Here is a 27,965-nt window from a genome sequence, read left to right as displayed (position 1 = left end):
CCTAAAAACTTGATCCGCGCACTAATTTGAAACCAAACATGACGTTAACATTGCGTTGACGCATCATAAAACATCCTTTTTGTATGACAGAGAAACGGTCAGAATTAAGGACTTATAAGGTTACTTTGGTTTGAGGACTTGTTGGCAGCACAGGAAAAAAAAAAATCCTTTTTTGTTTTCAATGAATAAAAAAGGGTCATAAAATGTTCACATTTGTTCCAATCCACTGGGATCTACAAGCACCAGAGTGTCAGACTGTGGTACAGAGTGGTGCATTTTCAACCAATAAGGGCCAATTATGCTCGCAAGGATTTTTTTTAAATACATGCTTTCACTCAAGAAAAGATTTGAAAGCCATATTATGAGCATTTAAACACTGGTGCTCCTCTGAAGTTTTGCTTTTCTAAAATATTCAGACACAGGGTTTGTGCTCGTGTGAGAGGCTCTGGTAAACAGCGATAGGCGCAATCAGACAACATTCAAGAAAAGATAGGAGTTGTGCTCTACAACTTCTTTCTGATGCGCTGATAGATGAAAGGGAGAGAGAGAACCACAGACTGGCAGTAACTCAAGGAGCAGCGGAATGTGTACATCGGTTCTGACAGTTATTGTGAGTGTTGAATATTTTCCAGAAAAGTCCTCAGATTCTTTACTCCGTGATTATTGATTTGAGCTTGTGCTTCTTACAGTACGTGTCCACATCATCTTTCGTGCAAAGGTTTGTAATGTCCACAAACAAGGTTAAATAATCAAAATTTTCCATTTAAAAAAACAAATTTGAACAGGGACATGATGAAGTACACTTCATTGAGTTAAGCCATTCTGCACAAGTCACTACAAAGAGACGATTTCCATATACTCTTTAGTAGTAGTTGTGAAAACAGCTTGTATATACAGTAGTAGTATTCGTAGTACATACTATACCTACTATCTGGAGCTCATCTCAACAAGCCTGCGCTTCATATTTCCTACTCCAAGTCATTACAGGGCCACATATTCCCATACAGTTAGAATGTCTAGTTAGAATTAATCAGTTCACATTCAAACTGAAATTTAAATCGCTGTGTTTCTTATGTAAGATTTCTGGTCTGCATCACTGCGCATTCGAATGCTGCATTACCTGGCTAACTGTTGCTAAGATATCACCATGTTTCCACCAGTGCCAGGAAGAAGATCAGTGACCCCGTGCGTACAGATGCACACCTCTGATAGCTTCCTGCTGCTGCTAATTATAATTCGGGATCTCTAATGCTGCAGTGTCACCACTTGAGGAACTGTTACAAGTACAGACTGTACCTGGGATGGTGAGAATAAAATTATCACCTTTTTAACCCATGACTGTTCCATTTCCATTATCTACATTTAAGTAAGAAGTATGATCCCGCTATGTTGACATCACGGGTGACTTTTACACAGTCCCAAGAAGAGATGACCCGTTAAAAATCACGTTATCTGTGCCATAATGAGCAAAATAAACTACAACGGAGATGCAGGGATGATTTTTTTTTTGTTTTGTTTTTGTTTTGTTCTGTGACATCAAATAAACTGGTAAATCTCACACTTGTAAATTTTGCAGCATCAATGCACTTTAAAAAAAAGCTGTTGCATATAATGGCATCAAATGAAAGTGAGACCAAATATGAGGCTTTGTTTTGGTCACATACAAAGTCACATATTTACAGCGTTGTTCATTTATAGCGTAATGTTATCTTTGACCTTGAAGTGATTGTAGTTTGGCTTCAGAAGTCATGACTGGTTTCTTTGTAAAGATTATCCGGATAAAATCTTTAATTCTCACAGAATTTTGGATGGCAAACTTTTCTACATTAATCCAATGCAAAAATAAATCCCTTTTCCTTTTAGTCAAGGGAAAGATTATTACTTCCAGGTTGGCTTACTAAAATATCATACCAGAAGCACCTTATTTGTAGATAACATGTAGAATTTAAGTGACCAAACACTGTTTGGTGTGACGAAAACCATTCACGTGTAATTCTATGCCAAATCTTTGTCTGAGGTTGTGAAACAGGGAGTGTATAAATGTCTTAATCCCTTACATAAACAGAAGCTAAGGTTTTTCCCACCGCACATAGATCAGGACCTATGAGTAAGAAAACCAAAAGCGGTGAGGAGGAGTGAAACTGTGAAGGCAAAATATGAAACCGCTTGTTCCTTAGCATATATGGTTATGCTTGTCCAACATTTCCACTATAGATTCTCTGTAGCCTATATCCTTTTCATCCTCACAAGTTTATTTCATGCTGTCTATTAAGCATACATTCAAGCACACACACGCACACACACACATTCTGAGACGCACAGCAGCAGCCAATGTAATCTGCTAGTAAATAAACTTTGGTTTTGTGACTTATCATCCACCCTGCAGCAGGGAGCAGACAGACGCGTTGCCAGATAATAGGCAGGAAGCAGCTCAAATTTAGGAATCTGTCCGAAGGCCTGTGGGATTCACTTTCATCTAACATAGTTTTGAGTGAATCTTGTTTTAATGATTTAATAAAAAAAAGAATTTATTTGCTAATTCATGCGTCATGATAGAGGGCTTTTGGGATTTGTTGGGATTTGGGATTAAGAATTTCATTTTATAACATGGTCCTTTCTTACATTGATTTCAATGTGTACTTGCATAAACTATTAACCACATTCTACCTTTGGGTTTTAAGAGAAGACATGAATATGAATTGAAAGCCAGAGCAGCAGAACATACAGGTGCTTGTGCAGTTACTGATGGGATTTGCTTAAATTGCTTCAAGCTTGAATTCACAGTGTCTCTCTACTTTTCCGCTGAATAATCGGTCTCCTCTTTACTCTTTCTACTTTGTTCCTCACTCCCACCTTTATTTACTGTATAAACAGTGTGCATGTGCCATCACTGGTCACAATTAACCCCTCACAACTTCAGTGAATTCCTGCACGATGAGTCTAAATTACATACAGTACATCATAAAATAGAAATATTACATCTTAGATTAAGTTATAGTCCTACAAATGTCCAGCAACATGATCAACCTGAGAAAACCCCTGTAGTTAGAACCTCTAGAAAAATGCTGGACATTCGTTCTCATCGGAAGAGATAATTCTATAGTTAAGGTCTGCTTAGATTTAAGCATAAAATAAAAAAGCTTAAAAATATCCCAATACAAAACGACCCCTTAAGATCTCCTGATATCTCGCTAATAACAGATGTATTTCAACAGGACATCACCTGTGAATGCTCCTATGTCCTGGTCCTGGCTCTTGAACACATGGATTATCTATGGATTATCATACATTACTTTCTGTAGGTATACAAAGAGTGACTGAGAACAGCTTTTCTAAGGTCGCACCCAAGGTAAAGTAAATATAATTGTCTAGAACTATGAATGTGTTGATGGTTTTGGTCGATTTTGTAGGGTCATTATAAATCATTCTATTAGTACAGTTGCATTTATGATAAATGAAGTTTGAACACTTTGAAATAGAAGATGTGTTTTACCTGGAAGAATGAGTGGAGTTCAGACGAACGAGGTGTCCCTGCTTTTATTATTTTGCACTCCAGTGGTGTGTCGCATGAGTTGTACCCACTTATGCACAGCATACATATAGCAGAGTAATACAATGTCTTGCCTTTGGGACCTCATGATTCCATATCAAACCAACTACTTTTTCGTCCTTGTCCTTTCTTAAAACCTCATTTCTCTTTTCCCCCGTGGCTTTTGTGTAGTCCAAAAGCATATTTCTTATCGCTGCAGCCTCTTGTTCTCACACCTTCCTTTATCTTGTCTCTCCACTACCCTCCCAAACTGCAGCAGTCCCCTTTTTATTTCACCTCAGTTCATTTCAAACTACACTTGCTATCTCTGAACACTTATCAGACAGGCCAGCACATCTGAGCTCTGGCTGACATCGCTCTCATCACACCTGGGTCTATTTGCAAAACTGCATCATCTGATATCTGTAAAAGGGAAACAGGCTCATCTCTACCTTGACTATAGACCTATGTGCTGTATATAATGCCTAAAGGGCTAAACCGTACCCACCTGGGTTAAACAGGTTGATCAAGTCTTTATAACGCTATCGTACGACATCGAAGGCGCCTGTGCGTGGATGTTAGCCAGTGAGCCGATCGTTTGAGTTGACTGATAACAGCACCAAAATGTGGCAGAAAATCAACAAGGAGTCAGACGGGAGGGGCTGCAGTGATATTGATCATATAACTTGTGACAGCAGAAAAATATGGGAGCCTGCACTCAGTCTCACATGCAGTCTTCTGCTTGCACTCCCAGTCTAATCCTTGCGCACATGCTAACCTAATATTAGCAAGACTTTACAACAAGCCATAATGGTGGCAATTCCTCTTTGTTTGCACAGGAACTGAAACATAAGGTCTTGTCCTTACAAGTGTAAGGCATAACTTTCACACCCCAACATGTACAGTATGTCTGACAGCACAATGAACGCGAGGTCAAAGGAGGACAATGCCAGTGAAGACTCGTATCGCTTGAGAAACACCCATCATTCCTCTCAAACCAGGTTGTATGTACTTTGGATGGCCTATCCTTCACGCTTCTTCCGCCAACCGCTGTTTTAGATGTCGTTTGTCAGTTAGCAGGAATACACAAAAAACTCTGAGGCAGATTTCCAGCAAACTGGAGCTGGTTGATAGCTGTAGCATGAGCCAAAGAAGAACCCTTTACAGTTTTGGGGCTGATCTGTTCAACATAGTGTATTTTTTTTTCTTCTTTATACATTGGGTTTGGCTGAAGTCGCCTTGGCAGAGGAATGTGCTCTCTGAGTGCCTTCTAATTTTGGTAATGTTACACTCAACACAGCATCTAATTCAACTGGAACTTAGCAAAAAAAAAACAAAAAAGCTTTTCTGAACAGATTTGATTGCATTTTTTTTGTTGCTTATTTCCAATTCGTTATTTCTACTTTGCTGCTGTCTCTTATGAAATTAACCTACTTTTGGTTAGAAAGGCACAATGAACGTAACCTCTATTTAGCATCTTCACTTTGCTGCTTAACATGCACAACACAAGTTGATGCAGATATGCACAGATTAGGAACACTTCACTTTGGGAAAAAAAAAAAAATTAACTCAAGCAGCCCAAGATATACAGGTTTGCCAGCCTCTCTCATTCATCAAATAAAATTGTGTTGTTATCATTATGGGTGCGTCTTACTGCATTCTGCATGTGGCTTGACTGTTTGTTGGCAAGTGAATTCTCTACACTGCAGATCCTTATCTAGACCAACACCGACTCAGACATACTTGTATTTGCTTTAAAAAAAAAAGTCTTTAGTCAAACATTTTGACTGTCAGCGAGGTGTCAGCTATCCTTACCTGAACCTCCACGGGTCGGTATCCTCTGTCATTTGCAGGCTGCTGGTTAAAGAAGATGCGGTTGAATACAAACTAAGTGCGATTGATATTTTAAAAGGTTGAATATCATATCCAAAAAATGTCATTGCAGATGATCATTACAATAAAACTTTCTGTCCCACTCTTATTAGCTTATTGTCTCAGGTACATCTCGTTGGAATTCCTTCAAATATGGCACAGATGTTCACTTGGTTATTAGGACGTAGGATTATGGTGGTTGATGGGTCACGGAGATGAAACCAAAAAAAAATATTTTGTCAAGTGATGATAAAATCTCTCATCAATTTCTAGTAGCATGAAATGATGAAAGGAATGCATGTCCGAAATGCTAAATGTCATCTTTAATACTTTTCTGGCAGTATTCGGTGCGTTCTTTTCTAAATCCCCTTGAGGTCTATAACAAAAACAGTATATTTTGAGTCTGAACAAACATGAATATAAACTTCAACTGGACTGGGTGGAGGAAGCATTTGTTTGCTGAACTGCTACATGCATAAAACACTTACCTGATAGTACAACTACTTCTCAAAACAGTACAGAAGCACAGATCCTGGATCGTTTTCAGAGTCAAGACTATATTTTCTTCCCGTTAATGTTCTGTGCAAAAATCTAATTGCTTTGATTTTCATAGCAATCGTGTGCTAGTTAATTAGCAGCAATAAAACTTTTGGTTGCATTGTGGGTTGTTTTTGTTTGTTTTTTTCTTACGATAACACATGGCGCCAATTAATTCACTGGAATTTGAAACTTAGCCACATCAGTGGGATCCTGATTGTTTGAATCACATGCTCCCCTTCAGGAACCACGTTCTGACATTTTCATTACGAGTGGTTTTTGTGGCTGATGGCAGATGGTGCCCCTGTGATGGATGTGCCTGTACCAACTCCCACCATATATCTAACAAGAACAAAGTTCAGTGTGCTCACTTTTAACTGTCCCAACTGTTTACTCACTGGGCTCCAAGAAACACACACGTATAAAGTTATTGTACACTTTACACTAATGTTCTTTCTTTCTTTCTTTCTTTCTTTCTTTCTTTCTTTCTTTCTTTCTTTCTTTCTTTCTTTCTTTCTCTCAATGAGTTAGTAATCTTCCCTTTGATTATTCAAATGGTATTTCCCTTGATGGGATGAGATTTAGTGTAAAAATCCTTTTTTCCCTGCGATTCTGAATAAAGGAGAGAGAAAAGAGGTGAAAGGTGGATGGTAGGGAAGGGAGGAGCTACTGGCAGGTATCCCAACTCTCTGCAAGTCAAGATTTGACACTCAGGCTCTTGTGAATTTGGCTCAAGACTTGGCACTGGCTGAATCTTTCCTTTCATCTAATCTTGTTTACGCAGAGTTGAGTAGATATCCAATCTATGAACAGATATACATATTAATATGCATGTGGTCCAGGAGGATGAAACAGTGGCTCCTTTTGACAAGGAAACAACAGACAGAAACGCTGGCTTTAACAGCCACCTACTCACACAGGGCCTCCATCGCCTCCAGGCTTCAAGCAGAGACTCACAAGCACGCACACACACACATATTTGCCAAGACCAGCTATGAAGTTCGCACCTCAAAGCCAGGAAATCAAAAGCTGTTTGTATTCACGGGCCCCTGTGTGGAAGAAGAAGGTTTCTTGCGCCCACAGCCCCATGCAGCCGTGGGGTCCTGGCGACAGCCTCACACCCCTGTCTGCATCAATAACCAAACGCCATTGTGACGGATACAAAAGCTGTCTTAGGATAAGCCAGAAGAAAAAGGTGCCACTCTTTATTCCTCCCTCGTCCTCTCGCCGCTTCCTCCTGGCCATGATGAAAAAGAAAGTCAACAGCAGCGTAGAGAAAGAGGAACAGCGGGGAGGACAGAACTCTGCACCAATGTCTCAAAGCCAACAGTGTTCATTCAGTCATACAGAGCACACACATCTCTAAGTACATGTTCAGCTGGTATAAAAAAGGTACTTATAAAGTATAAAATCTGTCAAATAATCCAGCATCTATGAATGAATTATAAGAGCCTTATTACATTCTGTTAGATGTTTTAAATATAAAAATTTATTGACAAAGGAACAAGTGGCCCCAGATTTTCTGTACAGGTGATTCACTCCTTTTTTTTGATGATAGCTGACCACACTACAGATTTACAAAGATATTAGTACACATATGACACGTATACATTATTCCAGGGTCAAATATAACGAAAGCTCCACCATTATTTCTCTATAATGTCAAGAGATACAAAACAGGAATTATCTTTCAAAACAAGGACGCAGTGCAGTATTTACTTTGAGGTATCTATACGAACAAGTCACAGCAGGAAAGTGAGTGTCTGTTCTGCTCCCCCCCCCCCAAAAAAAAAGTTGCAATAAACACAAACCTGTGGTTAGTCTGCATTTCAATGACAGTTACAGTACTGCACTCATGCACTAAATCAGAATTAGTGAACAGTTAACACATCTGAAACATCACAACATCCTGCACCTCTAAAAAAAAAAAACAATAATAAAATTGTAGATACACGTACACAAAATACTCTTATGTTCTTTTTTTTCAGTGAAGAACAGGTTAACAAGTAGAGAGGGATTGTGGTAACCGAGCTGTAGCAGACCTTAACCTCAGAGCTGTTAAACTGGCAGACCAAATTCCTCTCCCAGTCAGTAATAGAGAGGAATGAGGAGTGATAGGTGACCCTCTGTGCAGAACGTCTCCAGTCACAGTGCATTACAATGTCTGCATGGTACAATCCATGCAGCTATTTCAGTGCATTTACATTACAGATACACTTGGTTAACCTCAAACTCTCACCTGCTGAAGAGCTACAGATCAACTCTGGTTGGAGAAACATCGCTATATAGTCTCGATCTTCTGAGCGAAATTGATGAACATGACAATACTCGTGTCCTCTTTGAAAATAATGCTCTTTCCGTTTCTTTTTTTTTTCCAAAGCAGCACAAACACCTCAGTGACAAAGAAAAAAATAATGGCTCTAACATTTATATTACAATACCTTTACAGAACAACATAGTACGATAGCTTATCAACATCGACAGGCTGCAAGCGAGAAATAATTATCACAGGGTTAAATGGAGAATTTATCCTACGATTCCATAAACCATTTACACAAAGCCTTCGGTCCACACAGTGCTTTTACTTATTCGGTACCAGCTCCATTGTGGCTTCTCGAACCATTTCCTAAATCCACACCCATGACTGGGCACACAGAAGCCCCCTCTGTGCCCTGTCACATCCTCCGCTCTCCATTCTCTACATACTCAGCCAAGCTGTTAAGTGCTGTCTCCTCGCTCTTGGACTGTAGGACATTGTCCCCCTTTCTGGAAGGCTTTTTAGTAGCCCGTGACAACTTCCTCCTGAAGGTATCTCCAGCGAGAAAGTAAAGAATAGGATCCACACAGCTATTGAGGCTGGCCAGCCCCCGTGTCACCTGGTAGGTGGCGTAGACGCGGTTGTTAAACTCACACATGTCAGGACTCTGGAAGTACAACCTGGCCCGCATGTTGAGGTTCTTCATTACGTGGAAAGGCAGATAGGAGACGGCGAAGACTGCAAGGACGATGATAACCAGGTGGATTGATTTTTGCCTCAGGTGCGCATTGTTCATATCGTTGCAGATTAATGCTTTGACAATCATGCCGTAGCAGCAGAATATAATGATAAAAGGGATGCAGAAGCCAAACACAGTCAATGTCATGCTGTAGATAAAATAACCTGACAACTCATCTTCAGTGGTGGTGTCATAACAAGTGGTTGAATTACGCTTCAAGCCCGTCCTGGAGTAATAAAGGATGGGGGAGATAGCTATAACGACCACAGTCCACACTAACGCGCTGGTAATAACCGCATTTTTCTTCTTCAGTCGACCCAGAGACTTGAGCGGGTGCACCACCCCGGTGTACCTGTGAATACTGATGCAGGTCAGAAACAAAATGCTCCCATATAGATTCACGTGGAAAATGAATCGCTGCAGACGACATAGAACATCTCCAAACATCCAGTCCGTCTTGTTGAAGTAGTAGAAGATAAGGAAGGGCAGAGACAGGACGTAGCAGAAGTCAGCCAGCGCCAGGTTGAACATGTAGACGGAGATGCTGCTCCAGGGTCTCATGTGGCACACAAACATCCAAATGGCCAAACTGTTGCCCACCAGCCCAGTGATGAACACCATGATGTAAACAGTGGGCAGGTAGTAGAACTGGAACCCTGTCTTGGTGAGGGAACATCCTCGGGTGTGATTGTGGAGGTCTGTAACATTCAGCAGGGAGGTCAAGTTCAGGTCTGTGGTCATGGCGTCAGGGGCAGAGGCAGGTCCTTTCACTGTACACAAGTAATAAAAACATATCAAACGCCTCTGCTTTCATCTATTCGTATTCAATGCGTTGTTGAACAGAAACTAACAGATTGAGTGACATGTTTCTTTTGCTATTTGGCTGATATTTGCATTCAGTCTTTGTGAGAACAGTCAAGCAGTAAACTTCAATTTGCGGAACGCCTACGCAGCGCAGTAAATACCAGCTTGTACACAGAAGAGAGTGACACATGCATTACACTACTCACCGCTCAAATCCACTTGTATTCCACATTCCTAAAGCCTTACAAAGATAAACAACACAGACGGGGCTTTACAAGCTGTCAGGTGTCTTCATTCACTCGATTAACACTGTTGGAGGTTGTTGAAAAGTTGCAATCCTTCGGGTTTTGCGCTGACGCTTCAAGTCTGCCGTCGGTTCGTCATGCGGGGCGAAGACTTCCCATAACAGCGGCGGTGGGACGCCACAGAGACAGCTGCAGGCTTTGGCATGAAGAGCAGCGATTGCAAACGAGCTCCGTGGAGCGAGAGGAGGCTCTTGCGGTGTGGAGAGGGGAGGTGCGCGCAGCGCGCCACAGAGACAAGCCGTTTCCAAACGCACTCTTCCTTTCTGTTCCTTCCCTCCTCCCAGTGAGCTCTTATCTGGTATATGAGAAAAGGATGGATCCCGTGAGGAACATGAAAGATCTCATGTGCAGATTTGGCCTTTATTAGATGTACATCCCAGTTTTTATTCGATGCTTCTTTGCAGATGAAGAGGAAATCAAAGAGCAAAAATGTAACATAAGACTGCATATTCATGTAAAAATAATCATTTGAAAGGTTTTCTAGGGCAAAACTGCAAAATACTGACCAACTAAATCATCCTGTCATTCTACTGGTAAGTGGGCAGAGCCATAATGGGATATTTGTTATGGGAATGGGTTTGTCATTGCATTCTGCATTGTGCCTGAAATAATCCCTCCATATTGGCTGTCATCAAAAGAGGCCGTAAGACATTGATTAAAACTCAAAGTGGAGCCAGCCAGACAGGGCAGAAGCATAAAAAGCAATAGATGACTGTTGGTTTTTTTTTTTTTTTCATCAAGATGGTAATTTTGTGTCTTCAAAGACAGCTGCTGATGTGTGCAACACAGCCAAGGGCAAACCAGACGCTGGCAGAGACGGCAAGGCGACGGAGTTTGATGGAGGATAGTGAATGATTCAGGCCATGAAGTAAAAAGACAAAGGTTAAGTTAATTACGCTGTGATGCCAAACATCTTATAAATGGAGAGATGTACGAAGAGCCAATTCTGTAGTAATAATCTAATGGATGTGATAATTGCAACAGAGAATAACGTCCACCATCATCTAAACAGATGTAAATTGTGCTCCATTAGACAATATCAGGCTGAATGTAATCATTAAAAACATCTTCTGTCGTTTTCTTTGGATATTTACGTTCATCTATAAAATGCACACGAATGTGACTGTTAATGTTTTTCCTCTACATTTCAAAAACAATTTCACACCTTTAGTGATTTTATATGTTCTTAGAAACCCTCAAAATCAGTATGCATTGGAGTTGTGAAGTCTGAGGAGTATAAAGCAGACTTTTAAATCCGTACCAAACATTAAACAGTGTGATTTATTTTTTTTTTACTCAAAAGCCTGAACGCTGTGTTCTCTCAGTTCTTTCTGTGACTCTGTGTGCTTATTGAGTTCCTTTGGGAGAATGGAGTAAAGCAAAGGCAAAGGAAAGTAATAATATCTCACATTGTCAGCATTGCTCTTATTGAATGTTTGGTTGACAGAATCGAGTTGAGCCAAACATGGAGTGGGAATACGCTGATATGGTCGGTTCCCTGGTCTTGGCCTTGGGACCTCCCACACCTCACGTGTTAGACGTGTGATTTAGAGTTGCCCATCAGCTCGATAGAAACAGCTTTACTTTCAACAATGGCAGCTGAAAGGGAAACCTGTTTCTTCAGTTATAGAGCTGATGAATGATGACTGGCAGTCACACAAACTGCAATAACTTGAATACCAAAGAGATTTTACAGCCGATTAGAGATTATGTGGAAATTAATGTTTGTGGGGATGCCAGGAAGTAGACCAGTCCCAGATGATGTGGTCTGCATCAGGTTTACTTCAGGTTAGGTGTATGCTATACAGAAGTATCGATCATTTAAAACAAACACATCAACGGCCATCAGCACAAACACATTCTTGTTTAGTGCCTTCCAGAAGTCGACTGGAGCCCTGAGAGGCTTCGTCTGTTTCCAGGTTTGGACAAAAAAATAGATAAATAAATAACAAAAATTGTCTGCGCTTCAATATCAAAATCAACACAGATAGGAATTATGATCAACACATTCATAAACCTTTGTAAAAGAGTACCAAATGCAATGTTAACACATCACAAATGCATTGTAAGACATCTGCAAATGATAATAATCATGTAATATTCATGAACAAATTATCAGTAAATGTTAACCTGATGTTTCGATATATTATGAATGAGGTTTGCTGCTCATCTGTTAAAAACGAGGTGTAAATGTATTACTGAATCATTTATGTTATTTAGAACCACTTTTGCATCCTGCTGCTCATCCAAAGAGCAAATATTCATCACCGAAGAATGTATTAAATATCATTTACAGAACTTTTTATATGTATGTATGTATGTTATAACATTGTCTACAAGCTTTTAACTACCTGCTATTGACTGACTTGGTATAGTTAATCTCTGCACATTTATCTTCTAAATGGAATTACACACTGTATCAGCTAGAGCCAAAGCAAAGACTGACCAAAGGACCTGCAGAGATAAGGCTGCTCTCCCATGAATGGCAGCAGACATTAACCTGGCTGTCATGTCTGGAGCTGGGCTGCTACGACCAGGACGTATATCCTCACATCTCTGAAAACGAAGGGGCCATTTTCTTTTTAAATAGGCCAAACGGAATATATTGAACGTAGCTGCAAGACGAACAGCTGTTCTGTTGTCAACTTAGTTTGATACTTTTAGCAGCCTTTATTAATATAAACAGAGCTTGCTGCAACTTAAACCACTACATCCGCACACTAATTAACCAACACGACCTAGCATTTATTCATGTTTTTTTTTTTATTTTAATTGCCTGTATTATGGATTGAATGTTGAAATGATGACACGACAGCTTGCACAAACTAATAATACTGTAAAATCCATACAAGAAAAATATGATGCATCCTTTAACAGCACTTCATGTTGAAAATCTATGACTAAACCTGGCTTGATTTGCACTTCCTCTGCTGTAACAGCTTTTGGTGAGTCAGGTGTTCCTTGTCAGAACCCATTCATGTCTGAGGGAGCAGTGTTTCCTTGCATATGCTTCCAGGTGTGAATTTAGATAAGGACAAAGTTGAAATTACCTTCTTTTTTTTATGGCTCCCATCCTCTCAAGAAGGTGGATGATCAGTGCCTTCCAGTTCACAATATGCTGCTTCGTTTGGTCTCAAGTGGTAAAATGCACAAAAAAAGGGAAAAAAGAAGAGAGAAAAGAACGGCATTATTACAAACAATTACTTGAGAGAAATACTCTTAACTGTACCAGTGGATTTACTCCTGTTGCGTGAATCATGGTCATAACAATTCCTGTAATCTCCCAGATGTAATCATGAAGACAAGTGTAAAGCACAGGCAGGAGAATCCACTTGGCTCAGGCTCTGACCTGTATTTCTTTACATGCCGCCTCACTGCTTCCTCTGACAACCCAATTGCTATCACAGTGGGCACGGACACCCATGTTTCCTGCTTGTGTCATTCTCATTAACCGAGTCTTTGCAGTGAAACGGAGCAATGCTATTCAGCCGCTTGACTGCATTAGCACACACATATTTGATTATAGAAATCTAATTTGAAAAATGAGTGCATTTGTGGGATGAACTTTTTTTATTTCATTGTTAATCCCCACTAGCTTTTATGCTCTGTATTTTATCTCTTCTTCTGTTTTTATATTTGCTTTCTCTGTCTCTCTTTGTACCCAGTCCCTCTCTACAGTCGGCCTGTTCAATACATTCAAATTCTTTATTTTGCTTCATAAGAACAGCACCACCACAAAAAACACATTACACTTTATTCAGATGAGCATCTCCGCTGGTATTGATCTCTCTTATCAGCTGTCCAACAGACTAGGCTGGAAAATGAATGAATTCTTCTTTGCATCACTCCACACTGATCCGCTTCCCTTTTCAGTTCCTATTTTAATTTATGCTCCTCTTCCTCTCCCCTTCATTCAGACTTGTATGCTTCCCTGCTCTCATCCCCGAATGAACGCCTTTGGAGGCAAGTTGACTTGAATTGAGCAGGAGAGTTCACACACAGACACACACGCGCGCGCGCACACACACACACACACACACACACACACACACACACACACACACACACACACACAAACACACGCGGAAGCTCGGTTGCCTGTATTTTTCCTGTGCTTGTGCTGTATTTCTAGGCTAAACAGCCATTACTGAAGCATTCTATTTATCCTGTCACTTGTTTTGAGGACCTAAAAGTACTGAACATGCAGCCAATTTTCCAGGAATAGCAGGTCTGATAGCTTGGCTGGCTCTGTTTTCATGGGAACCTGTGGGCTACAATGACGCTGCATTGCTCACTTTGTGACAAACTGGTTACCAAACAATGAGATCACAGTGAATCAGCTGTCAAAAACGGTAGTGTTGTGTTGTTTCTGTAGTCAGCAAAGTGCAGCTGGTTAATGTTGGATTTCTGAGTTTTTAAGGTAGAATATTTAGGGTACAAAATATTTAATTTAATCTAATTTAATTTAACATTTAAGCCCTCTAGTAGGGGTGTTGCCAAAGGTAGGGGGGCACAGGTAAACCGTGACCACCCGTTCAAATCTAACCGACCACCACTTGGGGTCTGGTGCATTGAAGGTTAATTTGCTGAAATTTGTCCAAGTTTCCCTGAGAGCAAAAGACTTCATTGGAAAGTTGCAACAGTGTAGCTGCAGCCAGGCGGTTGGATTAAGACTAAATCAGTGCCACAGCCCAGAAAAGTCACACTATCGGGGAAAGGCAGCCTGGCGTCATGCTCGGTGTCCGATCACATAAGCCATCAGACTGGAAACACCCATGTGAGTAAACACTTCATTCTGTTTTCATGTAGTATTGTAGAATTCTGCCATTTACCAAACAACTGAAACCACGGAAGAGGGACCGATCGCCAAGCTGCACAACCCTGTCCTGACGAAGAACGAAGATGTAAATCTGTGTGCGATCGCATGGTGCTATATCACAACATGTCACACAAATGGACCATTTACACCAACATAGCATCACAACCGCTGCACAGCTGTTGCATCAAGATACACCGAATAAGCTGAACACTTGAAAGCAGGGCTGGGATGGAGCTGCAGAGGTCACTGCATACCAGATAGTCAGGGTAAAATAACAGGACGTAAGGACGAAAGAGCAAGTCAGCGTAAACCTGCAGAAAGGATAACCATTCTCTGGAGGACTTGATACTTCTGGTATTGCACATTGATACAAACCTCTGTCTTTTCTAAACAGGTCAGTGTCACATTATAAATCCATAAGGTGACCTGTGTTTACTCCTGAGAGAATTCATCTTGTATGATATCAACACAACCGCTGCTCCTATTATTATTTTTTCACGCTGTCAATAACTGATTAAATGATATCTCAAGGAATTGAATCGGGTCAACTGGATATGGTGCTATGACTTGAAGGTGTTTCACCCCTTATTCAAGAGGCGTCATCAGTTCCCATGTTCCCATAGACTAGCTGCCTCGTCTATGGGAGCCACTTCTGATTAAATGAGTTCTTGTGGGAAAAAAGGGGCCAATTTTAGAAATAAACCCCGAGTAAATTATCATCTTATTCTGCAGCACACCTCCGCTGAATCGACAGTTTAATGTCTCTCAGCTCGTTATTTTGGGTTTATGTGGCAACTCCGCTATTTGGGTCTGCACAAGGAGGCTGCTTTCAGTAAAAGCTTCGATCAAACCGCTGTATTCTTGACTCCCAGCGCCTGTCTGCAAATCACAGAACCAAAAAATAAGTGTGAATATTGAACTCAGATGATGTCAGATTGTCTCAAACTCAACTCCGAATGAATATTGCTTTTTGTCGCATCATATGCATGAATAAATGCCACATCATTGCTCATATTAGTACCAAAATTTGGCAAAACACTGATCACTGGCATGAATCTGATACCGCTCGAAGTAAAAAGCCTTCATAGCTCTGCAGCAGTATTTTAGATTCCAAGTGGTGATATATGCAGTTGTATAGAAACACATTTACTGTACAAGGCCTGACTCATGTTGTGTCCATGCAGGGAGCTACACCAGCGTTCAGTCTGCTTCAAAAAGATGCAAACATCACTCTCCAGTTGCAAGGCCGAGCACAAGAAATCGACTTGAGCCACTGAAACTGTAAAAAAAATAAAATAACATCACATCAAAGTAATATAAAACAAATAACCGTACAACCGTTCCAATTTATGTTGAACATATCTTTATCTCCTCCGCATTATAAATGTCCACTGGAAACTCCATCCATGATTACTCTTTACTTTGACTTGAATTTCTGCTAAGAGTCTTTCTAAAAAAAAACTTGAATAGTTCTTTTGAAGAAACTGCATCTTTCCTTCCTGCCTCAGCGTCGAAAATCGAATGAAATACAATTTATTTTACATGAATCAAATCACACCATCCACTTTAAGTGTAAATGACGTGTCTCGCCTGTTTATGCAGCTCTGGAATATGTGAGGAGGATAAGAAGGAGAGATCAGGGGTAACTCACAGAAAAGTTCAAGAATCCCTGGAGGTGTTTTTGCTAGTCAACATAAAAGGTGATAATATAGGTGTGTAAGTGTCACGCTATGTCAAATATTCTAACTGTCCCAAAGTGGCCAATAAAATAAAGATTTAAATACATGGTGGACATATTTCAGGACTGAGAAGTTGCTTGTAAACACAGAATCACTGTTCAGTGACATCTGTAAGTCATCTAACCTCTCCTGCGCTGAGCAGATGTGATTACCGGAGAATTCACTTTCACACAGAACGAACCTTAAAAGAAAGGTCAGTTAATTCGGGTGGCCTCACACACACCACACACAAAGGTCAGCTGCTCCCCAGGGCTCCTCTGACTGCAACTGTGATCAACAGGCTCAACCTTCTGACCAACCCCACACATAGCCTGTGCTCCACCTTTTTGTAAAAATCCTTCATCTATCTGTGCAAATTTGTATCGCTCTCTCAGTATTTCTCATATCCGGCTGTATCCATCTAGTCTCACCAGTTATCACTTATTTCTGCTGGCCACGTTGAGCTGCAGACTTTTCTGTAATCTGATCAATTTGGTTGAATGTCATAGAGGCTTTCTATTAAACACAGAGAAGGTCAGTGTATCTGTCCAGTATAAATACCAGAGTAATGTAGTTCTCAAACCACTATTCTGCCAGACCTTTTACAGAATCTAAATGGGGTTCATGTTTTGTGTTTTTGCAGGAAGCTCATGGGAATTATGTTTAGAGTAACCAATCACAGCCCGTTGATTTGGCTGTGCTTTTTTTTCCTTTTTTTCTGGTCTGGTATCTGCAGCAATCAGACGACATTAGAATGAAATCAAAGCACATTTTAAAACTACACAAGGTCATAGGGGGTCAGAGGCACCTCATTTAAAAAGAAAAAAGGAACTGTAAATGGTGAGTCAGCGTCTCAAGTAAAATGCTAATGATATTTGACCTGAGGGTCTTCCCACACTGGGCTATCTGTAGAATGTCTCAGCACTCTTGCCACTCAACATCCAGTCCTGAAAGTGTGCATGCATATGAAGCGTGTTCATCTCAGTGACGTGAGCATGCTCCGATCAGGTCAGACCCGGAGCACCACACCCTCCCTGTGCCACAGGTACGACACAAAAGTTTGCCTTCAGTTCGTCAAATGAAGCACAGGGTTATGTTTTTGTCACAAAGTCAACACAACGTCATCAAAGGTAAACACGAAAGGTCAACACAAACACTAAGACTTGCATTTACAAAGTTGCATAGGAAAAACTGCTGGCAGAATATTTGCTTACTTGAAAGCAAGTGAGTAAAACAGGATGGAAACAAACAAAAACATCAATCCCCATCGCTCAGTCCTCCAACTTACATACTGTACCTTTATAAGAAACGAGACAGGAGGGAAAGTGGCATCAGTCTCAGAAGGATGTCCAAAATAATCCTTAATTTCTGTGGTCTGGCTGCGAGTGAAGATTTTTCTGTCTGAGAAAGCGGGGATTATTCGGGCCATGCTGTTGCTTCTAGAAGATCAGACTAAGTCTTCTGCCAATTAAGGAATTGAAGGCTCTAATGGAGCGTGATGCTAGAATAAATTGAATTAGGGTACAATGGGTTTGGGTGGAAATATTTTTTTTTCTTAATATTTACAGAGGCACAAAAGAGCAAGGACAAAAATGTGGGTAATTTGATTATTGGAATTACAAGCATTCATCAAAATAAATATTGACTGAGTTATTTACACAGATGCTTTAAAGAACCAAAAGCTGTATTCCTTGATTACAGAAATATTATAGAATTACAGAGCTCCGTGTGCCAGATATTTGTTGGCAAGATGAAGGACACTTGAATGAATGAATACGCGATACCTTTAGTGGACCACTATAAAACAACGCAAGAAAAAAAACAACACAAACTTACTGTAAAATGTTGCAAATTCCTGCAGACTATGAAAACTTGTCTGCCAAAGTTTAAAGCTGGCTGCAGTATATTCTACACTGTAGTCTCGAAAAAAAACGACAACAACACAACGAGTTATTTAACCTTCCCCGAGACTATTTGTTCCTACAGCCGACATAGGCCTAATAGTAGAATTTTTTTAAAGTCTTTGTGATTTCCCCTAACAGTTGCAATAAATTGTGAATTTTGGTGGGCTACGGCAGCCTCATTCCTCATAATGAAAAAAATATCCCCTATTGGAAGTGTGGCGCGGTGATATGCAACATGTTCTCCAATGATGGAGATGTACAGGAGCTATACAATCAGTCTGCAGTACGAGTAGCCTCACAGATTCATGTGTTGACACACTGCAAATATAATGAAATTGACCTGTGTACTGTATATTACGTGCCAACAATCGTAAATACAATCAGGTACAGAGCGAGGCTCCTGATGGCTCCCAACTACCAGAGTGAAATTAGATTTTATTTAATCTATTTACCTGCAGTAACAACAGGTTCAATTTAGGATGAAAAAAAAAAAAAACCAGCACATTTTTTAACTCAATATGTATTATAGAAACTATGCACTTCAGCTGATTTATGACCGGTGTCGGGTCAACTATTCCAAAGTGGAGGGTTTTAAGTGTCAGATGTTTGGAATGTGGATAGACAGATGCACAGAACAGCAGGCTGGAGGCATTCTTTATGGAGCGCGTTCTCTGTTACTCAATTATTTGCTGCCTCGGCAGCTGGAAACAAGGATGCACACATACCAAGATGCTTAGTGCAAAGTAGGGAGAAAGGGCCGGTGCTAATGGTGCACATTAGCGTAAGGCTCTTTGTTGTAGCCATATAGTCGCGTTAATGCTGACTCAAAGTTTCCGGCGCTTGGTGAAACATACAGGATGCACATTATCTTTGCAGTGGAGCTCAACATCGATCTTAACCCCACAAAATGAAATTATATTTTACTTTGATATTTCTGTGTCACTTCCTTTTTGCTATACAGTCTGTTGTATACGGCAATATTCAATGCTTTGGTCCTATTTTTCAGTGGAAGGAGACCAATGAATGAATGAATGTACTGCAGTGGAGAGTGTGAGTATTAACATCCTGTCTGTGTGGACCATAATCAGAATGACTCTGATTCACTAAATCCTTAATGGAATAAACACTGATACTGACAGACAGCTCTGACAATTGGAAGGAAGAGAGACATTACTTTGGAAAACTTTTCCCATTATGTAACCAAGCAACCATAAAATAGACCATAGGATTTGAAGAGACGAAAGAACAAAACATTTGATGTATTTTGGAAAATGTCTGAGAGGTGAGCAGGTTTAGCTGGAGTGTTAGAAGAACCCTTAGCATGGGTTAGCAACCCTGGAAAACAGCCTTGGAAAAGAAAACAAGAGAGACATATATGAAAAAAAAATGATTGCAGAGGTGGAAACACCATACACACACACACACACACACACACACACACATACATACACAAGTATATACACTTTACTATCATTGTCACAACGGTGCTGTGGTCGGGGACAGTTAGCACCATTTATGGTAATGGAGGTAGGCTGAAACATACCACCAAATGTAATGAGTGCTAATGACCTTGTGGGATTTCTCAAAGTAAATAAAGACCAAGTATTCATATAAACACAAAGCTGCTTTGTTAGCTTAATCTTGTCTCCCTGAAATCTACTGGAAAAAAACATACCCATGGACACATTTAGCCATTCCTTGAACTTCAAGTGCATTTCTAATCTAAGTGTTATGATGTAATGCACTTGCCAATCTTTGCACTGATGGTGAGATATACACGGTTAAATCAGTTTTGTTCGGCCCACAAATGTTAAATCGGTCCAGTTGAATCCAGTTTCGGACATAAAAGAGAGATGATAAAAGAACTGGCCCCAGCTTGTGTCACAAATACACTACATAGCAAAGCAGAAGGGTATATAACATCGGCACAGCAGACATGACTTCAGCGCATTCATGCCAACAATATAATGTAGTATTATCAATCATAGCGAGCAAATACCAAATTGATTATTGTGCGTGATGTATTTTCTGATCAAATTGTTTTGTTTTATTGCACGTCATTTACATTAAAACTGGTCCTGCTATATAAAAGGGACACATCAGATGTTATGTGGAGGGTTTTCAGGCATTGAAGTTGAGAATTTGTCCTTGTCAGACTGCTGCTAGTTATCAATATTCTGCAGCATGACAGGAGAGGGAGAGGGATGGATAAAACACAGGAGGGAGGATGACTCAAAACGCAGATGAAGGGACAGCACACAGAGACAGAGGAAAAAAAAGGAGATGTGACAACCGGAAGCTTTGGAGAGGAACGAAAGTGAATAAAAGATAAGTTAGAGAGAAAGAGAGAGAGAGAGAGAGGATGAGGCAAGGAGAGAGAATATGGACCACACAACAGAGGGAACACTGACAGATATGAAAAGAGAAAGGAAGCAACAGTGTGTGACATCTGGGAGAGAGAAGGGAGCGCCAAGAATGAAACAATCAATCCTTTCTTGTTATTGGAGGTACAGAAAAGGACAGGAAGGCAGCGGTACGCCATGGGAGTTCTGAGGCATTTAACAGGAGATGAAGAAAAGGCTTAGCGCCAGACCTACTCTGAGCACCAAAGGCAACCATTTGATGTTCAGGAAGAACTTTCAACCATATATGTCACTTTTACTAACAAATCTGTCCTGGGGAAAGCACCTGTGATTTATCCAAAAGGTTGCAAGATTTGTCACTAGTTGCTATTTTGGATAAAGATTGCTGTGTGGTCTGTGTGTGTCGTACTCCGGCCTGACTGCACACCATCCCGCAGGGACTCATTTTGTCCATGGGTAAGTCATGTGAGGTCCCCAAAGCGAGAGCCCCTCTATTGGCTATATACATGAGCACATTCAACACAGTTTTTCTAAAAAGTCTCAATTCAACCAAATTCAAAGACATAATCCGTGTGTTTACAACTAGGCGACCCTGGTGGTCATTGGTGGTATTGGTATTAGTATTTTTTTACTCTGTAGTGCCCCCCTTTGGTCAAAGATGTTATGACAGAGTAGGGATTTCTGAGTAAACCTTAAATCTTACATATAACCACAGCTGTAAATGAATTAACATATTTATGTAAAAAAAAAAAAAAGTTTTAAAGGTTAATGGCAGTACATCTGCTTATTATCTGAACCCCAGAGAGACATTATGGGTGCATCAAACAGCTCGGGAGGTTTGGTTTATTAGGAGCATGCAGAAGGATCCACAGACCCAGTCTGGGTTGCTCTGATTTCTCCCTCCACTGCTTCTAATGTCAGACTTAAAAGATGCGGGACACTATCTCTACACTGCTCACTCTCTCGTGAAAAGTCAATCTAGCCTGACCTTCAGCTGATCTCTACGTTGGCAACTATGAAATAAAATGTTCTTCATTAACACTTGAGTTTGCGATTCCTGAGGGGAATAAAAAGAGTATCCAAATCAATTTGACTGCTTTGATTAACTTTACAAGAATGATCTTGATGTTTATTATGATTCATTCTCATTTGTTGTGTATTGGAACTTACTAATATTCAACGAATAGACGCGTAGGATCTGATTTAAAGTACTCGCTACCAAACATAGTTGTATTTAATTAATAATATTGCTTTTAAGGTGTTGCCTTTATGTTTTTGAGTCGATATGGGATATCTTTTTCTTATGGTGTGTGAAGGTCTAAATTGCATAAGTTATAATGGAAAAGCAGTCAAAGCCTGGAGGTCATGAAATCTGGTATGTAAAGTAGATACATAGCGTAGAGCATTACAATCCCCTTCTGGGCTTGAATAATTTTTGCAGTGTGCTGCTACTCTGTTAGCTACTTCAGCTACTCAACTGTCTCCCTTTGCTTTGAGATGGATTTCTTTGTTTCTTCCACACACTCTTTCTTGTCACACTCTCATTTCCTCAGACCCAAAGGATTTTCACCCCGACAGATATGCAGCGAATTCATATCAGACAGCTATACGTTCAAAGAATTTTCCCAAGGCGCAGAAACTGGATTGAAATTATTCCAAGATTAATTCATTTTAGATTGGTAATTAGTAAAATATCTGCCAAACACTGACTGATGATGTGAATATCCAACGTGTGACTCAGATAATAATAATAATAATACAAAAATCAAAACAAAAACTCACGGGCATTTGTTTGTTCTTGTGTGATAAAGTGTCTGAGTCACGGTGATATTGAGAATTATTCAAACACAGTTTCGTGAGAAACTGTCTGCCTACGTACATGAACACGCCTCTGTTTGAAGGTCACACGGAGGAGCATGGTGGTGGTGGGTTGGGCACAGGAGCAGGAAATAGCAGAGAAATTGGGCTGACTGGATCTAAATAAAACAGCAACTCACTGTTTCTTTTTACCATATTGTGACACCTAGCAGCTTTTTAGTCACTTCAGTAGTGCGAGGAGGCTTTTGACTTGATAAGACCTCATTCGGGGGGAATAGGAGTGCGTCGTGCCAGATGCCTGGGGAGAAGAAAAGGAAACAAATCTAGCTGCGAGATTACTATCTGTTTTATAAATAGCACGGACATTTTCTCTTTCCTGTTTGGCTGCATTGTAAACGTAGGAGTGGGGAAGTAAAAACGTGTGTTGAAATATGACTTTGAGGAGAAGATCAATATCCCTGTCACCTATGAGTTTAGTATGATGCTGCAGCCACAAATACGATTAGCTTAAGAAGGGCAAGATCTAGCCACATTCTGTTAAAAGGTTTCAAAAACAAAGTTCAAAAATGTGATATTGATTTCTATTCATTTATGTTTAATCAGGTGTCACACAGTACATGTGTAAGAATTGCATGTATTATGTAAATGTCAAAGTATTCCTTTAAGAAAGCCTTGTGCAAGACGCTGATGTCATTCAAAGACTCTGTTCAAGTTGCAGAACCACCAATTTTGCAAACATGTTACACAGCACATAATATAACCTTTGGAGATGAAATTTCTGCTGAGACTGAAACGAGACACCGACAGAGGGGGAGAATTATATTAAAGAGCAATGCATCCACCTGCTTGTCTCAGCAAAAGTGTCTCTCACTCTGTCTAAATCACACTGAAATAATTACAGTGCAGGTGATTTAGATGCCGACCATCTCTGTGCTGATAACTCGGGCCCCTGTGAGTGAACGGTTTGCTTTATGAGCTTACTATGGTGGCAGAGATCGGAGAGATACGAAAGGGAGAGGGAAGGGAAGAAAAAGAGAGCAGGAGCTGTTGAGGAAACTCATTATTGAAAGGGATGGATTACGGATATTAAACGTACACAAGCAGCATGCTGATTTATGCTACTCAAGTGCAGATTTATAAGAAGGCTTTGAATAGTCTGAAAGGGTGATCCCCACCTCCTCCCTTCCTCACCTACAGCTGGAGGGTGACGCTTGGCTCCTCACTCGTGCGATTCTTCACGTCATCCTCCAAGCTGTCCACAGAGCCCTGTCACAAAGCATGAAGTTTAGCTTACACCACATCTGTTGAGCCAGCCTCTTTTCTTTTTTTCTCTCTCTCATTTTTTTTCCTGCGGGCTCTGGTATCACAGTGGGATCTTTCTTAAGGCTTTGTCTCTCTCTGTAAGACTCTCATTCTCTGTCCCCTGCTGCCCCTTCCCTTGTCCTCGAATTGCACCGTGGTGCTACGAAGACAAACGAGGGGCTAATTAACTGACAATAAAGGAGACCTCACAGCATGGATTTACATCATGGCTTTCTTGATCTCCTCTCTCTTTTCTTTATTCTCATCTTTGTATGATACGTGTCACACCAACGGACATCCTGTCACCATGTGAATAGCGGCGTTCATCTCTGGGTACAGCTGTGCCCTCACTACCATCTCTGTATGACCCATATTCTGTCAGGGAAGCGCCCTGCCGGTTCGTATGTACCCTGGGACTTGCTCCTCTTCCGCTGTCTAAGTGATAAAATATTCAGTAAACTCATCTGAAAATTTGCTCACTAACTTCAGTGTTGGCTGAAGGTCATATCATAACCCTGAAAATGATGTGTGGGGGTTTAATGCCGTCCAAAGGTTTTAGTCTAACTATTTACTGCTTCATTAAATTTCAATTTAAACAGGAAAGGACAGACATGCCAAGTCTTCTGTTACTTCCATGATTCCTTTACAAATGAGCGCTGACTCCCACTGAAGCAAAAATGAAAGAATGATTGTTTTGTAGTAATTCATTCAGTGTGTTCCTTGGCCATAAATCCCACTGCCCACTCATTACTTCTAACTTTTCACTGCCAGTGATCATGATGGAAGCATTATGTACAGGAATAGTAACAGTGCTATATCGGTACTGAGAGTTGTATACAACATGCATATAACTCTCTAGAGAGATTTAAAGAAATAATCAGAGTGGGCTGTTGTAAACTAGTCCAGTACAGACAACTAAATACAATACTCACGGCACTAGAAGGCACCCAGGGAGCACTCTGACTGCGGAGACACATCAAAATCCCTGAAGAAATGTTCCTCCCATTGTCAAAAACAGCTCTTCAGTTTCATGTATCCCCAAGCAGCAAATCTGATGGTGGTTTAATCATGACATGTCCAGAAATAACTCTAATAACTGGAACCTGCTGATGGACCACAGCAGTCTTCAGGAGCCAGGATTGACAATTTAATCCAGACCACTTGCAGCATTAATCACTCGGTCCTTGGACTGGCTTACTTTTGTGGCAGGTGGCCCATAGGGCAAGAACTCCTTGCAGGCAATCTTTACCATGCCCAAGTATGTTTTTCCCTTAAAGCCTGGTGTGTTTGACCAGTGTGAGCACTCCGTGCTGGGCCCAAGCACTGTACGCTTCCCTGGCCACGGCAAAAGTGGATTTTGCACATTCACGTGCATGTACACAAGCAGAGGCATGGAAAACAGTTGCACATACAGCAGGCAGACAAAATATTTAGATATAGGATGAGCGACCCTGCAATGCGATGATGAAAATATTTTGTGTGCAGGTGCTTGTACACCGTATGTTAAATTATGAAGTTACTGTTTGGGGTGTAAATTTGTCACTTTGTGATCTATGTTACAATAAAATATAGGTGAAACATAACATTCGAGGGATCCATGAGATTTCTGAGCCACTACCAGACTTGTACAACGATATCGGCATGCTCAGACCCGGAGAGAGTGCAGGGGGGGCTCATGCTTCGGCACGGAACGAGAGAACCCGGCCAAGTGTAAGTGCACTCTATGGATTTGCAATCCACTCAGTTTCTCAGTCTCGTCTCGATGTGTCGCACCTATTCCCCTGTTCCATTCCTCTTGATCACCTCCAGGTTGTTCTTTGGAACCATCAACAAAACGTCAATGTAATTGTAATAATTTTTGAGATAGCCTGCAAAAAAACAACAACCATAAACCCGAACAGACATGCTAGTGATCACATTACCTCCTTGCCAGAAGGACTCAGAGACTCCAAAAGAGAAGAATTCTCTTTGCGCTGATGAGGACATTTGCAGAGCCTTCACAATAACAGTCAGTAGAGAAAATGTTTTGTCATGTTGAGCTTTGCATCCTCAAAAGTGTCGATCAACCACACTGTAACTTTGTCAAAAGAGCAAGTGTTGTGTTCACCAAACCCGGCAAGTACCGTCGGGCCGACAAAGTCTGTTTTGTTCACATAACTCCCCCTCTTCTGTTATTCAGGACACAGAAGCCAGAAGCAGAACCCTCACAGAGCTGCTGACAGCCTGACCAGCACCTCCTCTGTTCAAGCCAAAATTAACGGTGTGGTGAGGACGTTCTCGCCTCCTGTTCGAGTGTCAATTATTGGAGTTTGATTGGAGTATGGAATATCAGTGGCTACGTGTAACAGTGGTACGATAAATAAATGGTGCGGTGCACTTTGTAAGAACAGTGATCAATTTGACTTGATCAAAACACAACAAAACCCCAGGCCTGTTATGCGACGGATGGTTGGCGTTAAATTCTGTGATGGACTTCAACCAGCCAGATCGATATTTCTCTTCTCCCTGGAGGATATGAGATTAGACTAGATCCCCCCCCCCTCTCTCTCTCTTCTCCTTCTATCCCAATTGGAAAATATTCATATACCCTTAATGTAAAAACACACACGCACACACTTACTGTAATGACATGCACCTGGATGCGTGCACACTGGAGAAAATTGGATGTTTGAGCTATCTTCCAAGTAGCACTCAGTGAAATTCGAGCAGTGACTCAGCAGAGGGATGAGAGGGAGAGAGACAGCAGAGCCGTTTCAAGTCAAGGAGGAGAGAGATAATGAAGTGATTACTTTGATGTGAAGGTGTCAAAGAGTGAAGATGATATTCTAAGCTGTGTGTTTTATTTTTGATCATCTAGCTGTAAAATCCTCGTCCATCTTTTTGGGTGCACATAAAACCTCCTGTAATGTCATTGTTTGTTTGTTTGTTTGCTTTTTTTCTTGGATCTGTTGTTTGTCTCAAGATCTAAAAAGAGACGCTTCATTATTTATGGGTAAAGTTTCATCAGCTGCCTGTCACATCATATATATGTATGTATGTATGTATATATATATATATATAAAATTGGTGTATAGCTTTGGTCCATCATGAGGTCAGGTAAAGAAAACGTCCTCACCAGGTTGATCTGTATCTTTAATGCCGCTTGAAGGTCGTTTACTGAATGAAATTTATTGATCCTTAATGGACATTGATGACTTGGGTGTTATTCCCCATGTATGCATACAACCACACACACACACATTCACACCTATTATCAAGCTCCCTGTGTTGTTTTAAGGGGATCCTACTTGAAAAACTAAGTATGGGGGGGGGGGGGGGTGGTGTGAGATTCATGACACATTGTGGACACGAGGTCATACATCATACTTTGTGAGGCAGGCGACAGAAGCTACCATTATTGGATCAGCACTGCTTCATTAAGTCTCCACACGACATAGTCTGCCGCTAACGCCTCTGGACAGAGAGATGGAGGAAGGGGAAGACAAGCGAGGGTGATGTGAGAAGGAAAGAAAGAACCAAAGCTGGGAGGAAAAGAGATGGAAGGGAAGAGACGTGGCCAATGAAGCTGATGACAGACTGAAGGAGGAGACGGAGCCAAAATAGTTGTGCAAGAAGATCAGAGAGAGACTGAATGTAGAGAAGAAATAGGACGAGACTGGCAGTCACCCTTGGTTGTCTGTCAGTGAAGGTGTTGGTTTTCTCAAGCAGACATTTGACTGTCTTAAAACAATAAGAGTGTGAGGATTCCTGTTAATATGTCAACATTTCCACCATTAAAGCCACTTGTTGGCAAACCCTCTGATGGTTTACCACATCCAAGAGGTTTGTTTCATCCATCCAGACAAACATCCATCCCTTTGTTTTGTCTGAAGATATGAAGGCTTTTGAGGTGAAACCGGAGAAAAATAAATGATTGCGGCTTATTGAGATGGTTTTATAATTCAATTACGGTTCAAATGATCAAAGCATTTATAAGCAATTCCCTTCATTGTGTTCTC

At 40.8% G+C, this 27,965-nt stretch overlaps 1 protein-coding gene and 1 long non-coding RNA gene across 3 annotated transcripts; one reads left to right on the top strand and one right to left on the bottom strand.

Annotated features, from left to right (window-relative positions):
- Positions 1 to 7,451: 7,451 nt before the first annotated feature.
- On the bottom strand, positions 7,452 to 23,957 carry p2ry1 (purinergic receptor P2Y1). 2 transcript variants are annotated; one of them, XM_086216346.1, is made up of 4 exons: positions 23,857 to 23,957; positions 13,094 to 13,175; positions 9,945 to 10,338; positions 7,452 to 9,704 (listed from the first exon to the last, which is right to left on the bottom strand). In XM_086216346.1, exon 4 carries the CDS (start codon positions 9,673 to 9,675, stop codon positions 8,614 to 8,616), a length of 1,062 nt encoding a protein of 353 aa, XP_086072472.1. In that variant the 5' UTR covers positions 9,676 to 9,704; positions 9,945 to 10,338; positions 13,094 to 13,175; positions 23,857 to 23,957; the 3' UTR covers positions 7,452 to 8,613. The 2 variants fall into 2 exon arrangements, with proteins under 2 accessions (XP_086072472.1, XP_086072471.1); XM_086216345.1 differs by lacking the exon at positions 23,857 to 23,957 and adding an exon at positions 13,393 to 13,939.
- On the top strand, positions 14,412 to 26,911 carry LOC147254795 (uncharacterized). The gene is made up of 3 exons (XR_015118191.1): positions 14,412 to 14,820; positions 25,540 to 25,677; positions 26,147 to 26,911. It is a non-coding gene; the product is annotated as an uncharacterized LOC147254795 (long non-coding RNA).
- Positions 26,912 to 27,965: the final 1,054 nt, after the last annotated feature.

Source organism: Aulostomus chinensis, chromosome 10 (genome assembly GCF_037954235.1).
Source record: "Aulostomus chinensis isolate RoL2024-O1b breed Wild chromosome 10, RoL_Achi_v1.0, whole genome shotgun sequence".
Lineage (NCBI taxonomy): Eukaryota > Metazoa > Chordata > Actinopteri > Syngnathiformes > Aulostomidae > Aulostomus > Aulostomus chinensis.
Note: the sequence above shows the minus strand (reverse complement) of the source record. Positions and strands in the feature narration are given on the sequence as shown.

Coding starts and splice junctions, on each gene's coding strand:
- p2ry1 (XM_086216346.1), bottom strand. CDS start 9,675: ATGACCACAGACCTGAACTTGACCTCCCTGCTGAATGTTACAGACCTC.